The sequence below is a fragment of the Anabas testudineus genome, chromosome 24, assembly GCF_900324465.2.
Source record: "Anabas testudineus chromosome 24, fAnaTes1.2, whole genome shotgun sequence".
NCBI lineage: Eukaryota > Metazoa > Chordata > Actinopteri > Anabantiformes > Anabantidae > Anabas > Anabas testudineus.
The window spans coordinates 18,467,524-18,490,009 of record NC_046632.1 but is presented as its reverse complement, the minus strand read 5'-3'; the positions used below and the strand labels follow the sequence as shown (position 1 = coordinate 18,490,009).

At 41.2% G+C, this 22,486-nt stretch overlaps 2 protein-coding genes across 4 annotated transcripts in view; both read right to left on the bottom strand.

Moving 5' to 3' along the window:
- Window positions 1-17,505, bottom strand: part of pex7 (peroxisomal biogenesis factor 7) — a 28,418-nt gene extending 10,913 nt beyond the window's left edge. Inside the window, exons 1-9 of one of the 2 annotated variants that reach the window (XM_026342108.1) lie at window positions 17,337-17,505; window positions 16,694-16,838; window positions 16,550-16,607; window positions 16,007-16,157; window positions 15,809-15,886; window positions 15,612-15,720; window positions 4,688-4,794; window positions 4,458-4,571; window positions 2,260-2,315 (exon numbers count right to left, since the gene is read on the bottom strand). In XM_026342108.1, the coding sequence (XP_026197893.1) occupies window positions 2,260-2,315; window positions 4,458-4,571; window positions 4,688-4,794; window positions 15,612-15,720; window positions 15,809-15,886; window positions 16,007-16,157; window positions 16,550-16,607; window positions 16,694-16,802 (782 nt within the window). In that variant the 5' untranslated portion in view covers window positions 16,803-16,838; window positions 17,337-17,505. The remainder of the gene's footprint in view (window positions 1-2,259; window positions 2,316-4,457; window positions 4,572-4,687; window positions 4,795-15,611; window positions 15,721-15,808; window positions 15,887-16,006; window positions 16,158-16,549; window positions 16,608-16,693; window positions 16,839-17,336) is intronic. The other variant, XM_026342109.1, reaches the window with a different exon arrangement.
- Window positions 17,506-18,316: 811 nt separating this feature from the next.
- Window positions 18,317-21,583, bottom strand: LOC113149799. 2 transcript variants are annotated; one of them, XM_026342104.1, is made up of 4 exons: window positions 21,198-21,579; window positions 20,009-20,284; window positions 19,134-19,261; window positions 18,321-18,989 (listed from the first exon to the last, which is right to left on the bottom strand). In XM_026342104.1, the coding sequence occupies exons 1-4, from the start codon at window positions 21,325-21,327 to the stop codon at window positions 18,555-18,557; spliced, it is 969 nt and encodes a 322-aa protein (XP_026197889.1). In that variant the 5' UTR covers window positions 21,328-21,579; the 3' UTR covers window positions 18,321-18,554. The 2 variants fall into 2 exon arrangements, with proteins under 2 accessions (XP_026197888.1, XP_026197889.1); XM_026342103.1 differs by having other exon boundaries at window positions 18,317-19,261; window positions 21,198-21,583.
- Window positions 21,584-22,486: the final 903 nt, after the last annotated feature.

Here is a 22,486-nt window from a genome sequence, read left to right as displayed (position 1 = left end):
GTTCAACCTCTGCTCCCAAACCGGCACATGACGAACCAAGAGAACAGCTACAGCCAATGTCTTATTACCCCTCCTTCTATATTTGTCCCTGTTTCTCAGAGATTCATAAAATTAAGCAGGAGCACGAGCAGCTGGAACAAAGCCCACACCGCAGCAGCTGACGTGCAGTGAGTTAGAAACTCAACAGATATTTCATGCTAGAAATAAATATATTGTTTTTTTAGTACTGTTGAGGTTAAAATACTTTCAGACATTACTGATGAAGGTGCAGTCTGTAACTGTCGGAGAGAGTCGAGTGTTGCTGTAAAAGAGCATTTGTATTCAGAAAACATCCCATACTCTGAAGAAGTTTTATTAAGTATTATTTTTTGTTTTATTCCAGCAATCTTTTGACTTTTGCTGCAGCCTCTGGGCTTCTTGTTGAAGAACAGATATAAATGTTGTTTGGAACATTTCTTCTGTTTCTCTGAGGATCATTACCACAGATGCTGCTTGCATACCTCAGAGAGACGATAACAGCCACGGGCAAGTCTACCTGAGTCTGCCAGCTGCTGATTTCCCACTGTGTGTGTGTGTGTGTGTGGACAAAATTAAACATGGAACCATGATAGTCAGGTCATTTACAGACGGTGAGAACATGTTAGTTATCAAAGGGCTAATTAAGAGTTCAGGTCTAGGGGGTGAGGATTGGTGAAGGCATTTTATTGAGGCTGGTGTTAGGACTAGTGGACGCATTTAGTCAATGAATGTCCAAAGATAGAAAGGTGTGTGTGTCGGGTCCTATGATGAAATCAGTACTCAGCACAGAGCATTTGAGCCAACGAAAGTCCGGATCAATAAAACACGAGGTTTGGCACCGAGTCAGCTCTCACCACATCTATCTTTCAGCCTTCCTTCCTTCCCGTTGGCATTTTATCTCTCGCCTTCTTTCTCTCTCCACAGTTTCATTTATCCAATATTTGAAATTTATTACAGCATCATTCCACTTTTAGTTTGCCACTAATCATCCCTCCATCTCTTGTTTAGTCTCTTGTCAGCGGCAGCAGATGTTAAATTGAGCCGTTTAGAGACAGTCACTGAATTATTTTATTTTATCTTATTGTGATCCAACTCTGCTGTGGTGTTTGTACCAGTGTTTCTGCTTTTCTACTGTCCTGACTGGAATCAAATCAGTGAGCAGGACCGATGATGTGATTATAAAAAGCACCAGTCAAGAGTTCAAACAGTGAAACCAACAAAGGAAAATGTTCGGGATATGTTTTATGGATTCATTTGAGGAAGGTTCCACTTTCCTCAGTGCTCCACACAGATCTTCAGTGGAGGGAGTTTGTGGCATTTTAAGGTATTTTGACCTTTTCTTCTCTTTCAAGGTTTTTTTAAAATGTGCACTGAAACAAATAAAAGTGAATTGAAACTCGTCGGATGTAATAAATCAAATCTAAAAGTCGCCGTCATCTATCAACATCCGTCTAATCCCATCTGTAAATCAGTTTAACCATCATCTAAAGCTCTGAGGCTGACTGACACACACACACACACACACACACACACACACACTCAGGTAAAAATAGACTCATCAGCAGCTTTACAGGACAGAAATGATCAATGAGATGGAGAAAAAGAAAGAGAAGATTAAACAGCAGCATATTCTGGTAAGAAACACAGAAGCAGCCTTGCACGAAATTACAGGTTTTATTAAGTCCCTCTGTAGCTCGATCGAGGAGCAGCTCATCACGTCTCTCTGTATCACACACCAGTTAACTTTATCACATCTTTTCATTCAGTGTCCTTCCTCATTTCTACCTCTAGATCGACACCGTCCATCTACTTTGGTTGATAATTGAATAAAAAGAAGCGTAAGCAGAAATCTGGCTCCATGCTGGAAACATCATCCACTGCTTCAGTCTTTTCATATAGTCAGACATGTATCACTAGCTTTTTAAGTTGGGTTCTGCTTCAGCTGCACAACTTGTGTTTCCTGCCTAATGTTTACTGTGAATTACTTTGTGCAAACACATTAAACCTAAACGTGTGCCGTCGCTTTTTTCATTTCCACAGCTCATTAATGTTAAAATGAGCTTCATGCATCCTGTTAAAGTATCGTGGCTCCTTATTCCTGGTGTTTTACAATATTACACAAACACAAAGAAGCAAATTACAAATTTCATTAAAGCAGGTTTCTTCAGACAGAGATAGAAATATATGAAGGATAATGAACATGAACAAAGGAAACAATAAGAGAGGCACAGGTGAACTTACCGAACAGTGAAGTCGTACGAGCAGGATGCCAACACCGTCTTACTGAACGGAGAAAACTGCAGAAAGAGGAAACACAACTAAATCAGCACAAAACACCAGGCAACCAGAGGACATGGACTAGATCTGTGTCATATGATGATATATATCGTTATGCTGTATGTTGTATCAGTGGCACCAAACAAACATGGTGGACAGTGAACATGACACAGAACTAATTCCAAACAGGAGGAGGACTCCGAACAGCCAGGAATAATTGAGGAGCAGAAAAGTTATGTCATAAACTAGAAGCACGCTTTCTCATTTATATGACATTCAAAGAAGAGAAAGACTGGTCCTTCAGTGTCGTGAACGGATTTAAAGTAAACCAAAAGTTACGCTACGTCATCTTAGAATTTGGTTTTAATTCGCCAATTATCTTTAGTGCATGGAGAATATTTAAAGAAAATTAAATCTTATAATAATTAATTTCAAACAGTCCATCAGTCACGTGTCCTACCACCTCTACAGGTTCCTAGTATACTGCTGTTAGCTTGACCCTTCTGTATGATGGAAGGTAAAAACAGTGCAGACAAATAATAAAACCTTCACTGATTCAGTGAAGCATCATTTCAAATAAAATTCAAAGCAGAAGTTGCAGCTGTTTTCTTCAGTAGCTGGTTAGTGTAGTGGTAACATCACCACCTTCCATGAGGGAGACTGGGGTTTGAATCCCAGCTGTGGCCTACCTCCAGTAGGGGTCCTTTGGCAAGACCTCCTTACGCTTACCCTGCCTACCCTTGTAACCTTGTCACTTTGGATAAAAGCGTCTGATTAATGACTAAATGTAAATGTAGTAAAATAAAATCCACAAGAACTGCTGAGTAACACATTTTAATCTGCGTCTGTTGTTGAGCTGGAACTGGAGCTTCGTCCATCGTCTTGTTAAAATGTGTGAATGTTAAAAAACACATCATCAAAGTGAAAACACAGCTCGAGGCAGGTTGAGCAGAGTTCTCAGCCTTTTTCCTGCTCAGCAGTTCAGTGATTGTGCAGACACACAGAGGCTGAAACGCGTCCTCAGAGAGTCATTTCATCGACTGTCGGCTAAGCGCTCTTAAATTAATTTATTCGTTCATTTGTTCTCCCCCTCTGCTTCTGACCGGCTCACCTTTCTGATTAGGCAGATTCAATCTCGTTCTGCATGTTTCTTACTGCTCCTGTCTCTGTTTTTCTCTTAAACTACGTCTCTCAGCTTCATTTACAGCTGCTGACCTTAGAGGATTTTTTTGTTATGTAGCAGAAACTCATCTAAAAGCATCACTGCTTTTTTACATTAGTAATATTATTTCCTTTCTGAACACAGACTTTGATATTTGTCTTTGGATATTTTCAGTTTGCTTGTATCTAGTTTCCATTCCACTCTTTGTATGTTACTCAGCATAAAAATAAAAGAAAGCAGCACTTTGAAACATAATCCGGCCAGAGACACCATCGTGTTTGCAGTTTAGCTGCACAGGAGCGTAATTATTAGGAGTAACCTTATACAGACATGTGCTTCTAATATTCTGCTGTTCATTATTCATTTAAAGTTGGAAAGACCACTGGTTCCTACAGCTCCCATAATGCTTCTCAATAAAGTCTGTTCATTAGACCACAGCCTGGTAAACGTCCACCTTCCGTTCCTAAACAGATTTCTCTCTTTAAGTTTGTTTCCAAGCCCAAACGGAGAAAACCTCATGACACCTGAACAGTACAGAGCCAGCCACTGGATAATTACTGCAGTGATTAATATGTTTCAGCTGAATGACCAGGTTTTTCTATCACTGGAGATTTTTCTCCCCTGCTGACGACACGGCCGTATTCCACGACAACACTGCCAGGACTCATCTCACCTGATAGATGGAAAGTCACTCTTCCAGTTTATTTTTATCTCTTTTCGTGCTGATCACGACTTCCCTCACCTCATTCCTGCTTCCTGCAGTAAATCAATACAAGCAGACAGATTTGCAAACGCCGCCAACAAACACACACTCACACAGACACACGGTGCAGAATGTTCTCCTGAACTCAGGTGAGTGTGTGTCTAACGTGGGTCTTATTAGATCCATTTAAGTCGGTGTTATGATGCTGTCAGGTTCAACATTAATGCCACACACACACACACACACGCTCCCAAATCTGAGAACAGGAAACAGAAACCATTGTGTGTGTGTGGGTACCTTGACTCTTCGGACAGCGTAGGTGTGGCCCAGGAGTCGATTAACAGGCTGTCTGACGTTCCTCAGGTCCCACACACACACGCTGCAGTCTACCGAGCCTGTGGCCAGAATATTCTGCAAACACAAAACAAAGCATTGTAAGAAGGTTCAGAAATAGGAGCTATGTGGAGAATTCAGGTTCTTGGAGCTTGGGGAAATGAAGAAAGGAGCAGCTGAAGGTGGGCGCTTACCTGGTCGTATTTGCACCAATCACAGCTAAGGACCTCAGCTTTGTGCGCGGGGATGGCCAATCGACACGCAGCACTCTTCACATCCCAAACTCTAAGTGTCCCGTCACCTGAGAGTGGACAGATAAAAATTTACCCATCATGCCCAGAAGAACCACAGCTCTCTGAGGATTGTGTATGATTCATGTTGCCAAGCAGAAGCTCGTTATCAACAAATCCCAGCAAACATCCAGATTTATTAACATTAAATGTTCCACAGAGCGCCACAGGAGATCCTTTCTACCTGTGACCATCAATCTGTACAATTCCTCCCCCCTCTGTAAGGTGTGGGGGAAGTGATACTGTCATAACCTTGCTGTGCATATATTGACCCAATTTCATTTATCTATTTACATATTCTGTATATATATTGAGTTTTTCGGTATTGATGTTATTGTGTATTTATGTTTGTGTATTTATGTTGGTGTTGGATCTTTCCTGGTTGTGGTTCCTTTTCTTTCTGTCTGTTTTGAGAAAAATGGTAATGAGGCAAAACAATTTCCCTCTGGGATCAATAAAGTTTTTTGATTCTTGAATCTTGAATCTTGAATACTAGCCTGAGCCACACTCGCTTTTAATGATTAACAGATCATCACCATCAGGGTTTTCCTTCTCTGTTAGAGTCTTTTCAGGTCTACTCAGGTCCATTTCAGAGCCGGTGTTTCCAGCTCTGCTGGACCATTACGCTGTGTCACAACCCTGAAGATAGTGCATTAAAACTGAATCCTTTGGTCCGTTTCTAACAGGGACGACACAGACCTGACTCTGGGATCTATCAACAGCATATTTTGATAGTAAATTAATTTGACAACTTCATAATAAGCTTGTTATTCTAAACTTTGTTTCCACAGCTTTAGTATCGTTCCTGACAGAGACAGAAATTAAAAATTAAACCATGGAGGGGGGGAGAGAGACAGAGCTGGAACGTGACGGAAGAAACAAGAGGTTAATTAAAGGGAACACAGCTGTGAGTGTTTCTACTTCCTTCGGACGTCAGGATTTAGTTTAGTAGTGTGTGTGTGTGTGTGTGTGTGTGTGTGTGTGTGTGTGTGTGTGTGTGTGTGTGTGTGTGTGTGTGTGTGTGTGTTCTGCTGAGCAGAGGTTGAGGGTCTGCCAACACACTGCAGAACCTTTACAGCCTGTTCTCCTCCCTGTTCCTCCTCATTCATTTCTCAGCCTGCAGGTTTTCAGGTTCATTCAGATTCTGCAGACGTTTCTACTTTATGACAAAGTCAGTTTGATTCAAAACGAAACAAACATGGAGCTGAAGTGGATCAATATGAAGAAATTATAGCCTGAAGCAATGGAAACTGACTTAGGGAATAAAAGCAATACAGATCTGTGTGGAACGATACTATTAGTATTAATGTTACTGTATTATTCTCCCTTTAACAACACGACAAACACCTCTCAGTATAATTCATTACAATCCAACATCGCCACTAACTACATCCTCACAACCAACATCAACACTGATCTAAAACATTTTCAATAAAACCATTATCTCATTTAAGAGAATCAGAAACAGTGAATGTGACACAGTGAAGAAGTTATAGTTCTTGGGAACTTAATTGTGAAATATTTCTGTGAAATCATGAGGCAGTGTTTTAGGAATATCCCGCTGAGAGAGAGACACTTGATTTGGTTCAGTTGCTGAACGTCACATGATTTTATTTGGCATCAAAACCTTTTTAGCGTTAGATGGGAAGGCCAGTGCTCACCCTGAGCAAAGCTTTGCGTGTTAGTTTAGACCAACAAAGAGCTGTTGTAAGTAAACGATATCGAGTCGATGGTGGGGTGATGATTATTTGACTAAACCCCTTAAAATCTTTAACAACAAACCGCTTAAAGTGCTGAGAGGATGAAGCAGTGTCAAACACGCTATGTAGAAGTCCAACAATAATCAATTAATCATCTGCTAACTTGTGGTGTATGGTCACAAGCTCTGAGCAGTAACCAACAGAAAGAGGTCGTGAATATGAAAGGACGGAAGAGCGTGCAGGATTGGAAGTTCTTCAGCTTGTCTAGGAAGGGAATGCCTTGAGATCAGGAGCTGAGAGCGTGGCTGGGAAAGGGGATCTCTGGGTTATCTTAATGAACCACCACAACCAACTCCAGTTAAGGTGTGGATGGTTCTATATGGATGGACAGATGGACGAATGATGCCCACAGGCGTCTGCTTCTCTAACACATGAACACAAATCATTTTCTCATTGCCGGATTCATTTTATGCATTTATACAAAAACCAACAACACTATTTATGTTTAACTCTATTTCCAGTCTGCAGACCATAAAAGTCTTCGACCACTCATCTGATTTTGACTGAAATCAATTGATTGTGATTCAATTTCTTTTCGCCCTATTGCCTGAATTGTCATCAAGGACACTTAATGAGCATAGCTGACTGTGAAGTTTCCCAACAGTTTCTATCTTTGCTTTTTTGGAATTTAAATAATAATCTTTGTGTGTGAGCCAGAACAAGAAGGAGGGATCACAGTTTGGACCATTGTGGAGTCGCCTTTGGAAGCCACAAGCTAAACAACTTTGCTTAATAGGATTATGTGGCTGAGAGTCTGGAATGGTTCTTCTGAAACAAAGCCACCTAAAGTGTCTTTGAGGCAAACAGGAGAGTTAAACAGGCCCGAACGTGTTGGACTCAGAGCTCAGCGATAAGGAGGGAAGCCTGAAGAGGCTCCAAACAAACTGCAGTGTGTCTGTGGCAGGGAACAGATAAAAGAGGGGGAGGTTCTACCAGGTTTCACCTCATGTTTACTGACCAGAAGATTAATCCTCTCCTCCTGCTCACCATTTACTCCCCATCTTCTTCACTCCCTCCTCATCCTCCTCTTTAATTCCAACGATGGATGAAAACCCCACACACCCTCCTACCAGCGTTTTTCCCGACCACATCCTCTCTCCCTCTATCGATTCTTTCATAACCGTTTTCCTCTAATTCATTCCTCCCTCCTTCCCTCTTCCCTACTCTCACAATCCACTTCTCAGCCGTGTGTGGAAGCTCCTCTGGCAGCAGCAAGCAGAAAACATGCCAACGAGACTGTGTGTGTCACCGTATACAACAGTTAAACAGTTTAACATTGTGATTCTCTGCATGTACATGTATAAGGACGAGTGTGTGTGTGTGTGTGTGTGTGTGTGTTTTAAGATGTTTACTGATCTAAACACCTTTGAAACTCTGCCAATGTACAACACACACGATGTCAGTAAAATAATCCTGAAAGACGTGACAAGGAAAACATGACAGAGCTCAGGGCTCATCACTCTTGTTGTGTATCTTGTATGTTTACTTACTTTGGTAGTGATAGTTTTACAGTGTTAAGCTCATCGCTCATTGTCTCTTCTTAACATAAGTAATGTTTTCATTCTGTAATTAACTCCAGTTATTTCATCTTTGCAGCAGTTGTGAAGGTGCACTCAACACAATTCAACACTGACATCGTGGGTGTAGTTCGGAGCCTCCTTCACCTCCTAGTTGACGACAATTTATGTTAATTTTTCTAATGTAAACTCATTAAGGCAAGTGATAGGTACATGTAGGACAAGAACGACACAATCTCCAGGATATTATGTCTAATTTGCAGGTGTCAGGGAACCACTGTTTATCTGGGAACGGTGGGATCTCTGACATCATCTACATTTTTGTTCATCTTCATCTTCTTATGGACCAAAAGCTGAAAAAACTTACTGCTGTCAGCTGTCGCCTCATCTGTGTCTGGGAGTAAACTGAATATTTACCAGGGATTCTGAAACAATAAACTTGATCTGAATTTTAAAGATACTACTGAAACCGAACTCTGTCAGGCTCCAACACCTTAACATCTCCATCCAAGCCTGTAAATACTGTCCAACATATACTGTGTGTCTGCTGAAAGCTAAAAGTCACTCAGATTTCCTTTCTGGTCTCTGAGAGAGAAACACTTCACTGATTGGTTCATATTGATCAATTTTGACCAATTCAGTGCAGCAGTCATCATCTGCAGCACTGTAACTCACAGCAAACACTCACTTAAGACGAACACAGAGTAAAGATCAGTGCATCTTGCAGATATGGATGTTTTTACATATTCATATTTTCCCAGAACTGATTAAAATGTGAAAAATGAAGCAACACTCAAAATATTTCAAAGCTTTGCGACTGGAAAAGAACCATTTCATTCTCAGTTCACTGTCAAACTAGTTCCTGTTCCTCATGGCATCAAATCCTTCCCAGGTGGAGGTAGGTACTCACTCTCACTCTCTAAGCACAGGTCTTTGCATTTAAAACCATGTTTCTCATTTGACTAAATATCCAGAGTCGAGGCTGAATGTGATCACAGAGAGTGTGTGGGTGACTGTAGCAAAAAGGCTTGAAATGAAAAGCCAGAAAGCTGCATCTACACAGATTCACACGATTGTTTTCATTGGCTGATGAAGCTGAGATCAGCACCTCTAAAGCTTATCTATAATCCCACGACCACTGGTATAATATCACAGGCTTTGAAAACAAACACACACATCCAGCACACGCAGATGGATTGTGTCTTCCTCCAACGAGGAGTTGGCAGAGCAGCCATGTCGTGAAGCACAACAAACCAAAGGAATTAGACGCAGACTAAAGAGATCGAGCTTCTTTTATACTGAGATTACTTTACAGTGACAGAAAACCAGAAGCAGTAAAAAAAGTCTTGTGGTGAATAAATACACTGTCAACAAGACACCAAATAGAGACACGTGTCCAATCTGCACCAGAGAACAGTATAAAGCTCAACCTCCCGAAACAAACCACAGCATATATGAAAACATGAATGGACGCAGAGAATGTGTGATTCTGAGAGCAGCAGTCATCATCTGCTGGACCGACTCTAATCACAGCAGCACAAACACTGATCCAGTTCCTCAAAGAGCAATAGAGAATCTAGCAAAGACAGATTTACTGTTTGTCAAGCGTTAAATCAAACCTGACTCAAGACCTGCATCAAACCACTTTCATCAAACTAACCAACTTTTGTTAGTTCTGCAGTGTTCGCTTTGTTGATATCCAGGGCAAACACACTGATGATGTGCTGAAAACAAACACACAAAAGCACCGGAAAGTAAAGTTCTGTTTACTGAAGCTCTGATCTGTTGCAGAGCTGAGACGCTGCCTAGTAAATAACATTGGAGGCGATATGGAGGCAAGATGGAAGCTTAACACACACACACAGACACATATGGATTCTCTGCTGTTGCTGAGGCTTGCGGCGGGGATCTTGTGTGGCACTGAACCAAACTGGGGGGATGGAGTGAAGAGAGGAGAAGAAACATGAGAAGATATGATGAGGAGAGGCAGCGAGGAGCATGGGAAACCCAGATAAGCGTATCAGAATGAGACGCCATCTGCCCCCTGCTTTTCCCGTATCTCTGTCTTCCTCTCTCTCAGCTTCCACGTTCTTTCTCTTCAAAGTCACCAGCAGCCTTTCCTGCTAAACACTAAATGCCACCAGAGGGGAAACCTCCACAGGGAGATAAGACAGCAATTCTTCACAGTACGCTAATGCTCGCGAGTGCTGTTTGACAACTCATTATCATCCATCCGCCCATAAGAACCAGCAAGTAACAGAGCATGGGTCAAGTCGTGGTTTATGTTCAGCAACAAAGTGAAAACGTGACATGATGTTTGTGTGGTGCCATTTCTCTCATGGGAGCTACTGACTGGTTTTTGCCTGTAGGATCCTACTGGTCCTTCATAAATTTAACAATCGCAGTTCATGAAGCCAGATGATGACGAACCAAGAGAAACCTACAGCACTGTGAACCACGAGGGGATACTACAGTTTATTTAGGTTCTTGTTGCCTCACCTGACTTCACCTTTCACTAAAACCACAATGCTGTGTGGGTTTGCAGAGCAGCTCCACTGAGATCACTGACATTACAGAGAACAAGGAAAAGGTTAATTTAATTTCCACATCGCTCAGTGGTCACTGAACAACACCACTGGGACCTGCTTTAGTGCCCAGCGCTGAGACTGGGAACTAAACCATCCCATCCAATCCAGCTGTCATCCAAAGTACCTCCATATACCCTCTGTTAACATCCAACACATTCAGGACATTTATTACTACGGCCACATTTTTCTAATGGATGGCTCACGCCACTCAAACACAGGAGCAACAGCTGCTGTTAGTGCAGGTGAGCTGGTTTTGCAGCCATGTGCTTCAAAGAGTCCATCCACACTTCACGAACCGAGTGGATAGAGCCAATCGCCTTTAATCATCTTTAATATATTATGTAATCTACATTACAGAAGCAGAACAAAGGTGAGACTGCCACCTTTGTTGGTGTCACAGAAAACAACTGTTCAGTCGCAGCAGATGATGTAAATATTGAGCTCAACACCAACACTTCAGATTCCTGAGACACTGCCAACTACTGAGTATGTGAGAACGCACCGCTAAGCTGTGGTAGTTGGTGCTAAAAGCATCATTGAAGAAACATTTCAACTCGAGAGTCATTTCCTGAAGTCGACCTTTAGAACACCTGTATTTTTTGATGATGTTGATTCTTACACCGTACTGTTAACTACAGCACACCTGCTCCATTTAAATCACTGACGTGGGCAGTGATTCAGAAATTTAGATGAGGTGTGCTGTTACATGTTGGAACAATTACAAGTCAAACTTCAGTACGACATCTATCAAATCCCATGGAAATAATCTGTTGTACACACTGGTGTCATTTAGTAAAAGAAAGAACGATGAATGTCCAAGAAAACACAAAGAGTGAAATTTACAGTAAATCAGCAGTAGAGTACTTTAATTTGTCAGTAATACATTCTACTTGAAGGGAACCGAATATATTCAACAGGTGTGTGAGCAAATTATCACGGCTTAATGATTCAGAAAATGTCCGAGGTCGTCTTATAACAGGATTCTCTTTCTCACTCTCTCTCTCCATCTATCTATCGATTGTTGCCGTCCTCTCATTACAGCGCTGACCAGGCTCGCAGCAGAGAGCTGTGAAGCGAGACAGGACCCCTCTATCAAACACCAGCCCCGCAGGGATAGAGGCCTTCCTGTTTGTGAGTGTGTTCTATCACAGCTGAAAGCCCTTAATGTAGGTTTGTAGCCTCAGATATGGATTAACAGTGTTTGTGAGCACGACAGAAACTGAATTTGTGAGTTTGTTTTCTTATCAAACACCTTTTCTTCACGACATGTTCATCATTTTCTCTGACACCATAACTATTAAAGTGAGTCCTTGTTATCTCCACTTGCTCACATTGTGACTAAATCCAAACATGGATTAATTAATTGGACCAGACTGGTCGGGTTTGCTAGTGACGTCGCTGGTATTCGAACTTGAAGCTGCCATCTAAAATATGAAGCCACGCGACCGTGGTGTAGTTCGTAATCTAACAATAGCATTTTACTTCATTTTACTATTCATCAAGGTTGTGTTGAAGCCATCAGAAGTAAAAAGAAATGGACACTGCAAAAGTTGAGCCTCTCTCCGTGTGACTATATTCTTCCCATTTCTTTGAGTCAGTGGTTAAAGGTTTTAGTTTGGAGGAGTTACTTCTGGTTTATTTGTGATTAGTCTTGTTAATTCAAACTGTGTTTGTTGTGTTTGCTGGTGGTTCTTGGAGGCAGAGAAAGAGGTGAGTTACAGTTCATGTTGTACTAAAGTTGCCCTGAGGCTAGAGCGTAACACAGCCCACAGAAGCTCGGCCAAGTGAAGAACAACACAAATAGAACAGCATGAGTGTATGTGCAGCACTGAACCTTTGTCTCTGATGTCTGTCTCCAATTATTGGACCAGACACTACCTGGTATCCTGAACAAACACACACTGTGTGCTTCTGTCCTTCAAAAACCTCATTTGGCTGCTGAGCACTTTATGATCTGACGAAACAGTCGCACACAGAGTTGTTGTTGCTCCGAGATTCACAAACACAAGGAGGAACGGATCCAAAAAAATATTTTTAGATACCATTTTATAAATATGTTGAACAACTTAATAGCTGCAAAGAAATGTTATTAAAATTTGAAGAGCTCCGTGAGGTGAATCTGATCTGAATTCAATTCAGAGGGGCTCATGAGTCAGTCTGGACCACAGTGCAGACGTCTGGAGGAACAGTGTACAACAAACAGAGGAGGTCACTACTATGATCCCTTTTAATCCTGTGTTAAGATACATAGAGTCTGCATACACTGTATTTTTTAGTTTAAGTTTATATACTGCTACCAGAAGACATTCATATCATTCAAACTGCCTCTAATCTACTGCATTTACTGAGAGTAGTCTGGTCGTATTCACACAGTTCTCCAGGACTAAACAGCAGTGAGCCTGTGCTCATCATTTCCTGGTTACCTCCATCTGACCCCTCACTTGGCCTCTCATACGTCTTTTTCCACCCAACAAAACTGGGCTGAAGAAAAGTTTAAGTGAAGCTTCAGGGAAGAGAAAAGAAAAGAGAAACAGAGCAGAAAACGGCCAAAAGAAATAAAGACAGAGAAAGAAACTGAGAAAACTGAATAAATAGCTGGATTCCACTTGAATGCACTGAACTGAAGCAGGTGAAAGACGCAGAGGGAGAGATGAACACAGAGGGTAATTTGTTCCTGTGTTGTATCACTGCTGCTGCAGGTAACAGAGCAGAGTGGAGCTCCCACCTCCACCTCAGGCTGCTGCAGTAAACCACCCATCAACTGGGCACATGCAAAGGAGCTTTAACAAAAACATATTTTCTTCATTTTATTTCAAACTTTATTCAAATTATTACTAATGAAAAACCTGAACTTCATTGAAATTGAGTATTAATTGAGACGAGGCTCAGGTCACATGTAAACATGAAGGTGAAGCAGATGTAACAGCTTAGCAGGGACAGCCAGTCCACAGTAATGGTTTGATTATGGACGTCAGTGCTCCGTAAATCATTTAGCTGCAGAGCTCCAGAGCTGCACTTATCTGATCTGAGCCCAGTGTACCCACAGATCTAATGAGCTCCAAGACACTGGGCTGAAACTCAACAAACAGCACTTAACCTCTGATTTCTGGGATTAAATTGGTTATTGATTTCAAAACAGTCTTTATTGACATTGTGTGATGCTGCATGTTACTAGTGGATTTGATTTTAATATTTGTTTTAGAGGATATCATTATCACAAACGAGTGCAGAAGAAGAAGAGCTTAGAAATCATATCATTTAGATACATGTACAGCAGCCGTTAGACATTTTTATCCAAAGTGAGGCACAAAGCAAACAAACTGCTGGTTGGTGATTGACGTCCTGTGAGTTCATGCTTCTGTGCATGTTTACCACAGCTTAGTTTGTCATTTATTTAAACAGGTAGATCCCATGAAGGGTTTGCAATCCTCTTTTTCAAGTGAGACCTGGTCAAGATGGGAGCCAAACTCTACAATGATCGTCATCATCGATCATCCTGTTTTTAGGTTTTGTTCAGTCTGGAAATAATCCAGTGAGCTGCTAATAGTTAATTCAACGATGCTGAATGGGAAACAGTTATCAACTGTGTCAGAACATGAATGAATCCATTATTTTGTCTTTATCACTACATGTGGATTAAAACAGATTTTAAAACTTGTGGTCTTTCTCACACATACACACAATAAACTGAAGCTCTTCAGTAATTGGTTTCTACAAACAGCTGCTTCCATTCTGTACATATAAAGGCCTGAAAGTCAGACTCCCCTTCTCCTCACTGGCTGATGGTGTGAACACCTGCAATCAACTGGAAACGTTCACACACTGTCTACATGCTACCAGTCTCCTCAAATAACTCCAAATATGTTGTATCGTCTTATCATTCTTATAACTAATGAAGGAGGATGGTGGAGAGACGAGGCTTGAATTCTGAACTGTTTGGTTGTGACTGGATCTGAACATTAAACCTGAGCAACAGGAGCGAAACATCTTCATGGTTCTAAAATCTCATCAGAGATTTCTGCTCACTCTCACAAACCAATTAACCCAAAGTCATTAGCCAACTCATTTAAATGTGATTCACAAACTGACAGCTGCTGCAGATCTGACTCCAGCCCGTCTACAGTCTGATCAGAGAGAGATGACGAAATGAGCATCCATCACAGTGAAGCTGATTTCTAAAACTCTCTTTTCTTGATTTTAATGCTGCTATTTTTACTTTAGATGATGACTTGAAGACATGTTCATGTCTGTTGAAGTAATAGTGCAACAGTTCACCAGGTTTCCTTAAATTCACACTTAAACTAGATATAATATGAGTTCTAATTTACTTAAATACATTCCATCTTGGTTGTTACTTAATACTGTAGTATTAACAAAAGTGCTTTTTGTCTGTCTTCTCCCACAACTGCCATCATAGTCGTGATCACACATGTAAGACCCCTGAGTCGCCCTGGACTAAGTCTATTTGAGCAAAACAAGCAGGTTTTAACTGTCTGGACATCACAAGCCAACAAAATGCTACAACAAGAAAGAACCCACGACCTGTAGGAATCAAAGAACCCGACACACAGAGGGCTCAATAACAGTTCAACAGCTCAATAACAGTTCAACAGCTCCACCTTGTGGTGAGGTAATAAATTTGGGATTAAATTTAGTGTATTTTGTTTAGTTTTAGATCAGATTTTGCATCATGAAAGTGTCATCGTTGTATAATTAATGATGGATTCTATGAGGACATATTTACACTGTATATTTCTACTGTATACCTGCGACATCACTCCCTCTCTCACGTTTGTGTGGCTGGTTTGAGCATCAATCATTCACAATCAATGCATTTCTGTGTTTTTATGCTTCCTCGATCATTTCATTCATTCTCCCTTTCTTTATCTGTCCTGCCCTTCATTCTTTCCATTGTTTCCATCACTGAAAACCAGCGCCACCAAGCCTTTTGTGTGGGGCTCACCTGAGGCTGAAGCAAAGCATCCTGGGATGTGAGGCGACCAAATGGTGCTGTAGATGACGCTTTCATGCCCCCTGAGTGTGGTGAGCGAGGGGCTGAGGGTAGGGTCCCACTATAGGAAATAAAAAAATAAAATAAAAAACACTGATCAGAGGAAGGAAACAACACAGAAAGACAAATTAAAGGAGAGTAAATCTCACCACTTTAGCTGTGTGATCCCACGACCCAGAGACGATGAGGTTCTCACCTCTGGTCTGACTCCAGTCTACAGAATACACCTACACACACACACACACACACACACACACATATATACACAAGAGTCAAAATACAGCATCTGTATGAAACACCAAAGAGGTTTCCGTTTCTGTAATAATGTGTGTATAGGTGTGTGTTACCTCTTGTGTGTGTTCTTTGGCAGCCCTCAGTGGGCCGCTGTGATTGGCTGTGTCCCACAGCTGCAGACTGCCGTCTCCACCCCCAGCCACCAGCACGTGTTCATTGGCTTCACTCCACCCGACATCAAACAGACCGTCGCTCCACTCCCAGCTGACACACACACACACACACACACACACACACACACACACACACACACACACACACACACACACCTGCATTATGACACTGACTAACAACATTTTGAGTATACATTACAAATAAAGAACTGTTTGTTGTTTAGCTCCAGCCTTGAAGCCTCCAGATGTTGCTGTAATCAGGTGAAGAAAGTCTCAAATCCCTAAGAAGTTTCATTCGCTAACTTCATCCTGCATCTTCTTTAAATGTTCATCCTGTTTTCTTTTGTGCACTTTACCTCTTCTCTCATACATTATTTCATAATGTCCAGACCAAATTAAAGCAAATGCATCAATTCCAGATTGGAATAAAAAATTTTAATAAAGACAATAAGCAATCGAAACACGGAAAGAAGGAAAATGTACCTCCTCACTAAACAAATTCCTGTTTCTGTCTCATCCAGGACCAACAATGTGCCACAACCTACAAAACAAGCACAGAAACATTTTATAGTTTGTTTTTCAACCACACCACTCAGATATTTTCTGCAGTGTGTAGTATGTTCTGACCAGCTATCCCATAATACTGTGCAGCAGCACAGGCCACTCTGTTGGGGATGAACGGAGACACTTCCACAGCGTAGCCGTGACGGGCTGGACTTCGAAACACCTTCGCCATCACCAACCGTTACCTGCAGCCGGACGGGGACACCTGCTGGGACAGAGGGGGGAAAATACCCTTCATGAAACATGACGTAAGAAATTTCAAATCATACAGTTAAATAAACTCATTCTAATCGCTCAGCTGTTCCATGTGGGCTGGTGGATTAAATGTCACTAGAATATTACTAATTTTAAATAATGGATGAAAACTATAAGACATTAAATGCTGCATGGTCTTCACTAGTTTGTTTCAATACGAGAAGTTTAAATAAAATGTTTTATCTTTTCCATGGAAAGTATCACTCACCTTTTATGAAACCTTTAGTAAACATGACAATGAAAGAAATTAATCTGGTTTTTATTAAAATAATCTAAATTTGACAATGAACCTGGATTTTATTTGAGGAAAAAGGAAAGAAATCTCACTGTTTGTGATTCCATTATTTCACAAATCTCCACAGAACTGACATCATCTCTACAGAAAAGAGCTCTCAGCACATTAAATAGAGACCAACCAGCCGCTGAGGACTTTTAATGTTAATGTACTCACAGATTTAAAGCTAGTTTCCAGTTTTACAGTTTGACGTCAGGTTGAAACGTTAAATCATCTGAAATCTGCTTCATAAGAGCAGAAATGAGCCCATTTCACCGGTAAATCCTCTCTTCTCCTCTCCTCTCCTCTCCTCTCCTCTCCACGCTGACAGCTTCAGCTGCTTCCGTGTTTTGATCACCTGACCCGATGACCCGGATTAATCCCGTTGTATTTGTAGTTCTCGCGAGACGTCGGTAGAGGGCGATGTTTCTGTTAAATGATGACAAGAAGTTTCCAAAGTGCTGAAAGTCAAAACTTTGACCTTATATTTAAAAATAAAAGTAAAAAAACTCTTCAACTTTAGCCCAAACATGAACAAACAAACAATTTCAAGGTACTTTTACTTTTTCTATTTTATGTCCATGTGTAATTGTGTTATTATGGTTTAACCACTACTCAGTTCATAAAGGGTTAAAATCATCAATACTAACTGAAGAACTATTTTCACCTTTAAAAATGTTGTTTCTCCGAAATATAGTTTTAAACATTCGTTAAAGTTCAAAGGTCACTCTCCTCAAACATGTTGGATTTCTGCACAAACCTGATTTATGAGACACGTCGAACAAAAGCAGTTGCTCTTGTAAAGATATAAAGATAACAGATCATCTGACCCTGGTAGGTGATCAAAGCTTGATTTGTTTTTAACTGAGTGAAAGTAGGATCAGAACGACGAGTGAAGTAATACACACATTTATATATATATATATATATATATATATATATATATATATATATATATATATATATATATATATATATATATAAAAGTAGGATCAGAACGACGAGTGAAGTAATACATATATATATATATATATATATATAGTATTGCTACTGTTAAATCTAAAAACCTTACTGAATGCATTACATCTGTAAATATACTGTAAATCATAGTTTTCTCTTCACATAAGTCACATTTGTGATTCCTGTGGTTTTCACTTGCTGCATGTAAAGACAGACTCCAGTCATGTTAACTTCACTTTAAAAGCACAATGTACTGTTAGAAGAGGATTTTATTACAAACAGCATCAAAAACATGGCAAAGGAGGAGCTCAGCTACAGCATTATAGAGAGGAAAAAACGTACTTCTCTGTATATGAATTGAAATATTACTGGAGTCCACTAAATGAGTTCCATATGGAATTTATAAAAAGTTAAATATAAAATTTTTTGGAATAACTAAAAATTGGTTGCACCAAACTCAGCCTCGTGTAGAAGCTGCTGTATCTTGGTTCTGACCCATGACTGCTTTTCTGTGCAAAGTCTTCTCATGGCAGGAGCCAAGCTGAGCAGAAACAGAGTGACGTCGTCTCTGTGATCCACGTCACGGTCTCTGTGGGTCTCTCTGACCTCCACCCTCCTCAGGTAGTCCTCAAATAGCCCGTTGCTGTTGTTCCTCCTGGTTCTGGTTGGCCTGGGGGACACAATGCTGCAGTCGTCCTCGTCGTCCGTCTGGTCTAAAATCTCCCTCACCACCACGACCGGCTCCTCTGTTTTCAGGTGATTCAGCCTGGAGGTGGCGCTGGACGGCGGCGGGCTGCAGTGCGTCTGACGGTGCTGGAAGGGCTGCAGGTCTGGTTGCAGAACAGCAGGAGGCATCGGCTGATCCGAGGGCTGTGAGGAAGAGGTTGAAGAAGCTAAGGATGTAGCTAAAGCTGTAACTGACTGCATCATCATCTCAAACAGTTCCTGCATGGTAACATGTTGGGCCTGTTGTGTTTGTGCACTGTCGTCTGTAGCAGCAGTGTCTGAGGTCACCTCAATCTTTGCTTCTTTGAGTCTGACGATGTCGCCGCTGGCAGGAGACGGTCGCTTCCTCTGCATGAACTCTGAGAAGGAGGATGAAGATGATGTGGTGGTTGTTGTTGCATCTGCTACAGCGATGCCTAAAAGGACAAATACAACTGTTTAATTCACTTATCACAGCTGTGATCCAGCAGAACCAGATAAATAGAAGGAAGCTCAACAACCTTGCGATGGTGCAGCCTCAGTCCTAGTAATCTATCTGCTAAAATGCTCTTAAGAATGATTTCACCTCTACTATACTTCCTATGGTTGCAGTTGAAGTGTACATGAAAGGCACACTGTTCATACTACAGGGGCTGTAGTTTTTCAGCAGGAGGCAGAATCATATTTTAATGTAAATCCCAAACTAGGACCACAGGAAGCAAGTTAAAAATCAGTAAAGTCACATTTTATCTCAGTACTCTGAGTGTTTTCTATTCAGGTATTTGCTCGTGTTTAGACATTTAACTTCTGAGGTTTTGTTAAATTGTTTTGATACTGAATACATTGAAATGAGTGCTGCACACAATGGCAGTCCTTTGTAATAGGTGCAGCAGACATGTCTCGTCTCTTCATCCATACAAAACAGGCACAAACAATAGCTATTGTGGCTCCTTAACCATCAGGAAAACTGCAGACCTGGCATCCTGACAGGCTGCACAAACACAGAAGTTCAGAGTGAAATGAAGCTTAGCGGTTCGCTAGGTCCACTGAGTCTAATCCAACATGAAATATTGTCACTGTGTAAAAGTGTTTTTATTATTATACCACATTTAAAACACAGAGAGGAAAAATACCAGAATTATTACACCTGCCTCCAAATAATCTGAAAAGTGTTGTCTACGAACCGTAACTCTCCTCATCGTCGCTCCGTGTTTCAGTGGTCGTGCTGCAGCCCACCATCTCAGACATATGCAGCTGTGAGGGCTGTGGGTCCAGAGCCCAGCCGTTGGTGCCCGCAGCTCTGGCGTCAATAAACGGGTTTAAAAAGGACAAAATGGATGAATATCTCCATGGCCTGTAGTTTAGGAGCCCGATGCCGCTCTCCCTCCTCTCTTTTTCTCGCTGCCTCTCCCTCCTGTGTTGGTCCCTCAGTGTCTTCCACTTCCTCCTGCATTCAGACTCTAGTGAGGAAACCATGCTGTTACTCTTCAACACAGAGGTTCTCTGACAATTTTTTCTTCTTTTCAGCAAATCCAAAAAATGCATGTGTTTAAACAGGTACTGTAGGTTTATCACAGTTATGTTTCACACAGGTTTAATCAGTGGCAAATGAAGTGGTGTAACATGATTACCAACTGGGAGTTTATTTGTTGCAGCCATGCATCATTTATCCCCTAAATCCCGTTACTCCGAAAACTTTTTTTGCTAACAGAAAATTTAAATTGACTGCTAATAAAATTACATTTACAAAGCAGAATCCCACTAATCCTCATCACTGCTTGATTAATAACACAAAGTACAGTTTCATCATAAGATTTATTGATCTCTGAAGTGAAATTCACAGTGTATGAGAGGTTACAGCATTAAAAAGATGAACACATTAACTCTGTTTATAATACTATAATATCATCTTCACTGGTGTGAAATGGGTTTTTCTGCATAAAGCAGACTTTAAAGTAGAAGTTTTTTAAACTAGTACTTTTATACTATTACTTCAGTAAGATTTTAGTTGAGGTCTTCTCTTCTGCTACTTTTAAGACTTTATAAAACTGTCACTCATAAAACTCCTCCTATCATAAACTAAATTAACAAAGTATTTTAAAAACACGTTTAATTATAATTAAACTAGTGTCTCACTAGGAACTAATGTTGTCGTCTCCGACAGACAGAGCGAGTCGGATCGTTTTGAGCCACGGACTCGTGTTGTTTTGATCTTAACATCACAGGATTTGTTGAATTTTTTAAAAATGCTGGTTTTGATTAAACCTGGCTTCAAACTCACGTTCACTCTGCTTCGTGTCGGTGCAGCTGCTGTAACGAACTGTTCTCACCGACTGTTCGTCGGGGTTTGTTGTCAAACACCGGAGAACTCACCGGGAACACCGACGAGCTCCGCGACCTGTCTCCAGGAGTCGCTCCTCATGTTCAGGTCTCTGTAGGTCGGAGAGTTGGTGTCGTACAGACTGGGGAAGCCGGACACAGCCATGATCAGTTTGTACTCCATGTTTCTGTGAAAAACCCCGAAACCCGCTGCAGCGACGGAGCCGGAGGACCGGAAGAGAAAAAAACAACAGCTGTGTGATTCCGTTTCCGGTCTGGATCCAAACAAACGCTGTCGGCTCCAGCTCCAGTTCGTGACCCAGAATTAATAAAAGTCCGGTTCTTACTGTGTCTGCACGAACACGAACACATGGAAACCCACTGCACACTTTCAAAGATGAAATCCAACTTATTTCCATTTGTTTTTACGGTGTTTGTAACGTTTATGACACAAACATGAACTTTACTACAATTATTTACTCGAGGTTTTCTTTCCCTAAGATTTTACTTAATGTAGAAAGTAAAATATACTGACCATTTTAAAAATAATATAATAAGAAGAATAAGTTCTGTTAGAAGGAACGGGCTAAAATCCCTTCAAGCCGATGAGCAGGGCTGAATAACATTTACTGGAAACTGGATCATTCTCCAGAGTTCATCAACGAATAACTGTCGTTGTTTCATCCGGTTCCTTTTATCCAATGGTTCCTGCTCCTGTCCTCAGCGAGTTTAAGCCCCCAGTTCACCTGAAGGTTCCTCAGGTGACCTCAGTTTACACTCGGCTCTGAATGTGTCACTGAGCAGTTGTGACCTGTGTTTGTTTGTTGTGTCGTCTCCTCTGAGGTGATGTTCAGAGCTGCAGGACATTTGCATAAACCCGCTCGTACATTCAGCTGCACAGACACAAGCAGCAGCAGGGGGGAACCTTTTCATTAGAAACAATTGCTGCTGTGGAAACTGTTAAGATGCAAAGTGGCAACGAGCAACAGTTGATGCAAATTGATGCAAATGTCCCAGAACGCTGTGCGACACATCACATACAACAAAGCTGTTGATTAATAAGATGCTCGGTGCAGAGTTTGCAGCAAGTTTCCAGAGATCACGTTATTTCTGGTGAACATGAAGACTGAGGACTCGCACGGAGCCTCTAGGTGGTGACAGAGCTCCAAAAAGTCCTGAGCTCGGTCCTCAGGCGTGATGTAGAAATAATGTTCTTCAGCTATCACAAGTCGTGGACGTTCAAACACACTCTCTGTTTAATGATTTATTAATTTGGTCGTAGTAAGCAAGTAACGTTTTCTATAAAGCACCTTTTGATAGCAGAGAGCAAACGTATGAAAAGT

Excerpts from the sequence above, each read along its gene's own strand:
- LOC113149799 (XM_026342103.1), bottom strand. The coding sequence starts at position 21,327 with ATGGAGTACAAACTGATCATGGCTGTGTCCGGCTTCCCCAGTCTGTAC. Across the intron at positions 20,285-21,197 it reads GGAGCTCGTCGGTGTTCCCG|AGTCTGAATGCAGGAGGAAG; the intron begins GTGAGTTCTCCG and ends TTTCCTCACTAG. Across the intron at positions 19,262-20,008 it reads CGACGATGAGGAGAGTTACG|GCATCGCTGTAGCAGATGCA; the intron begins GTTCGTAGACAA and ends TTGTCCTTTTAG.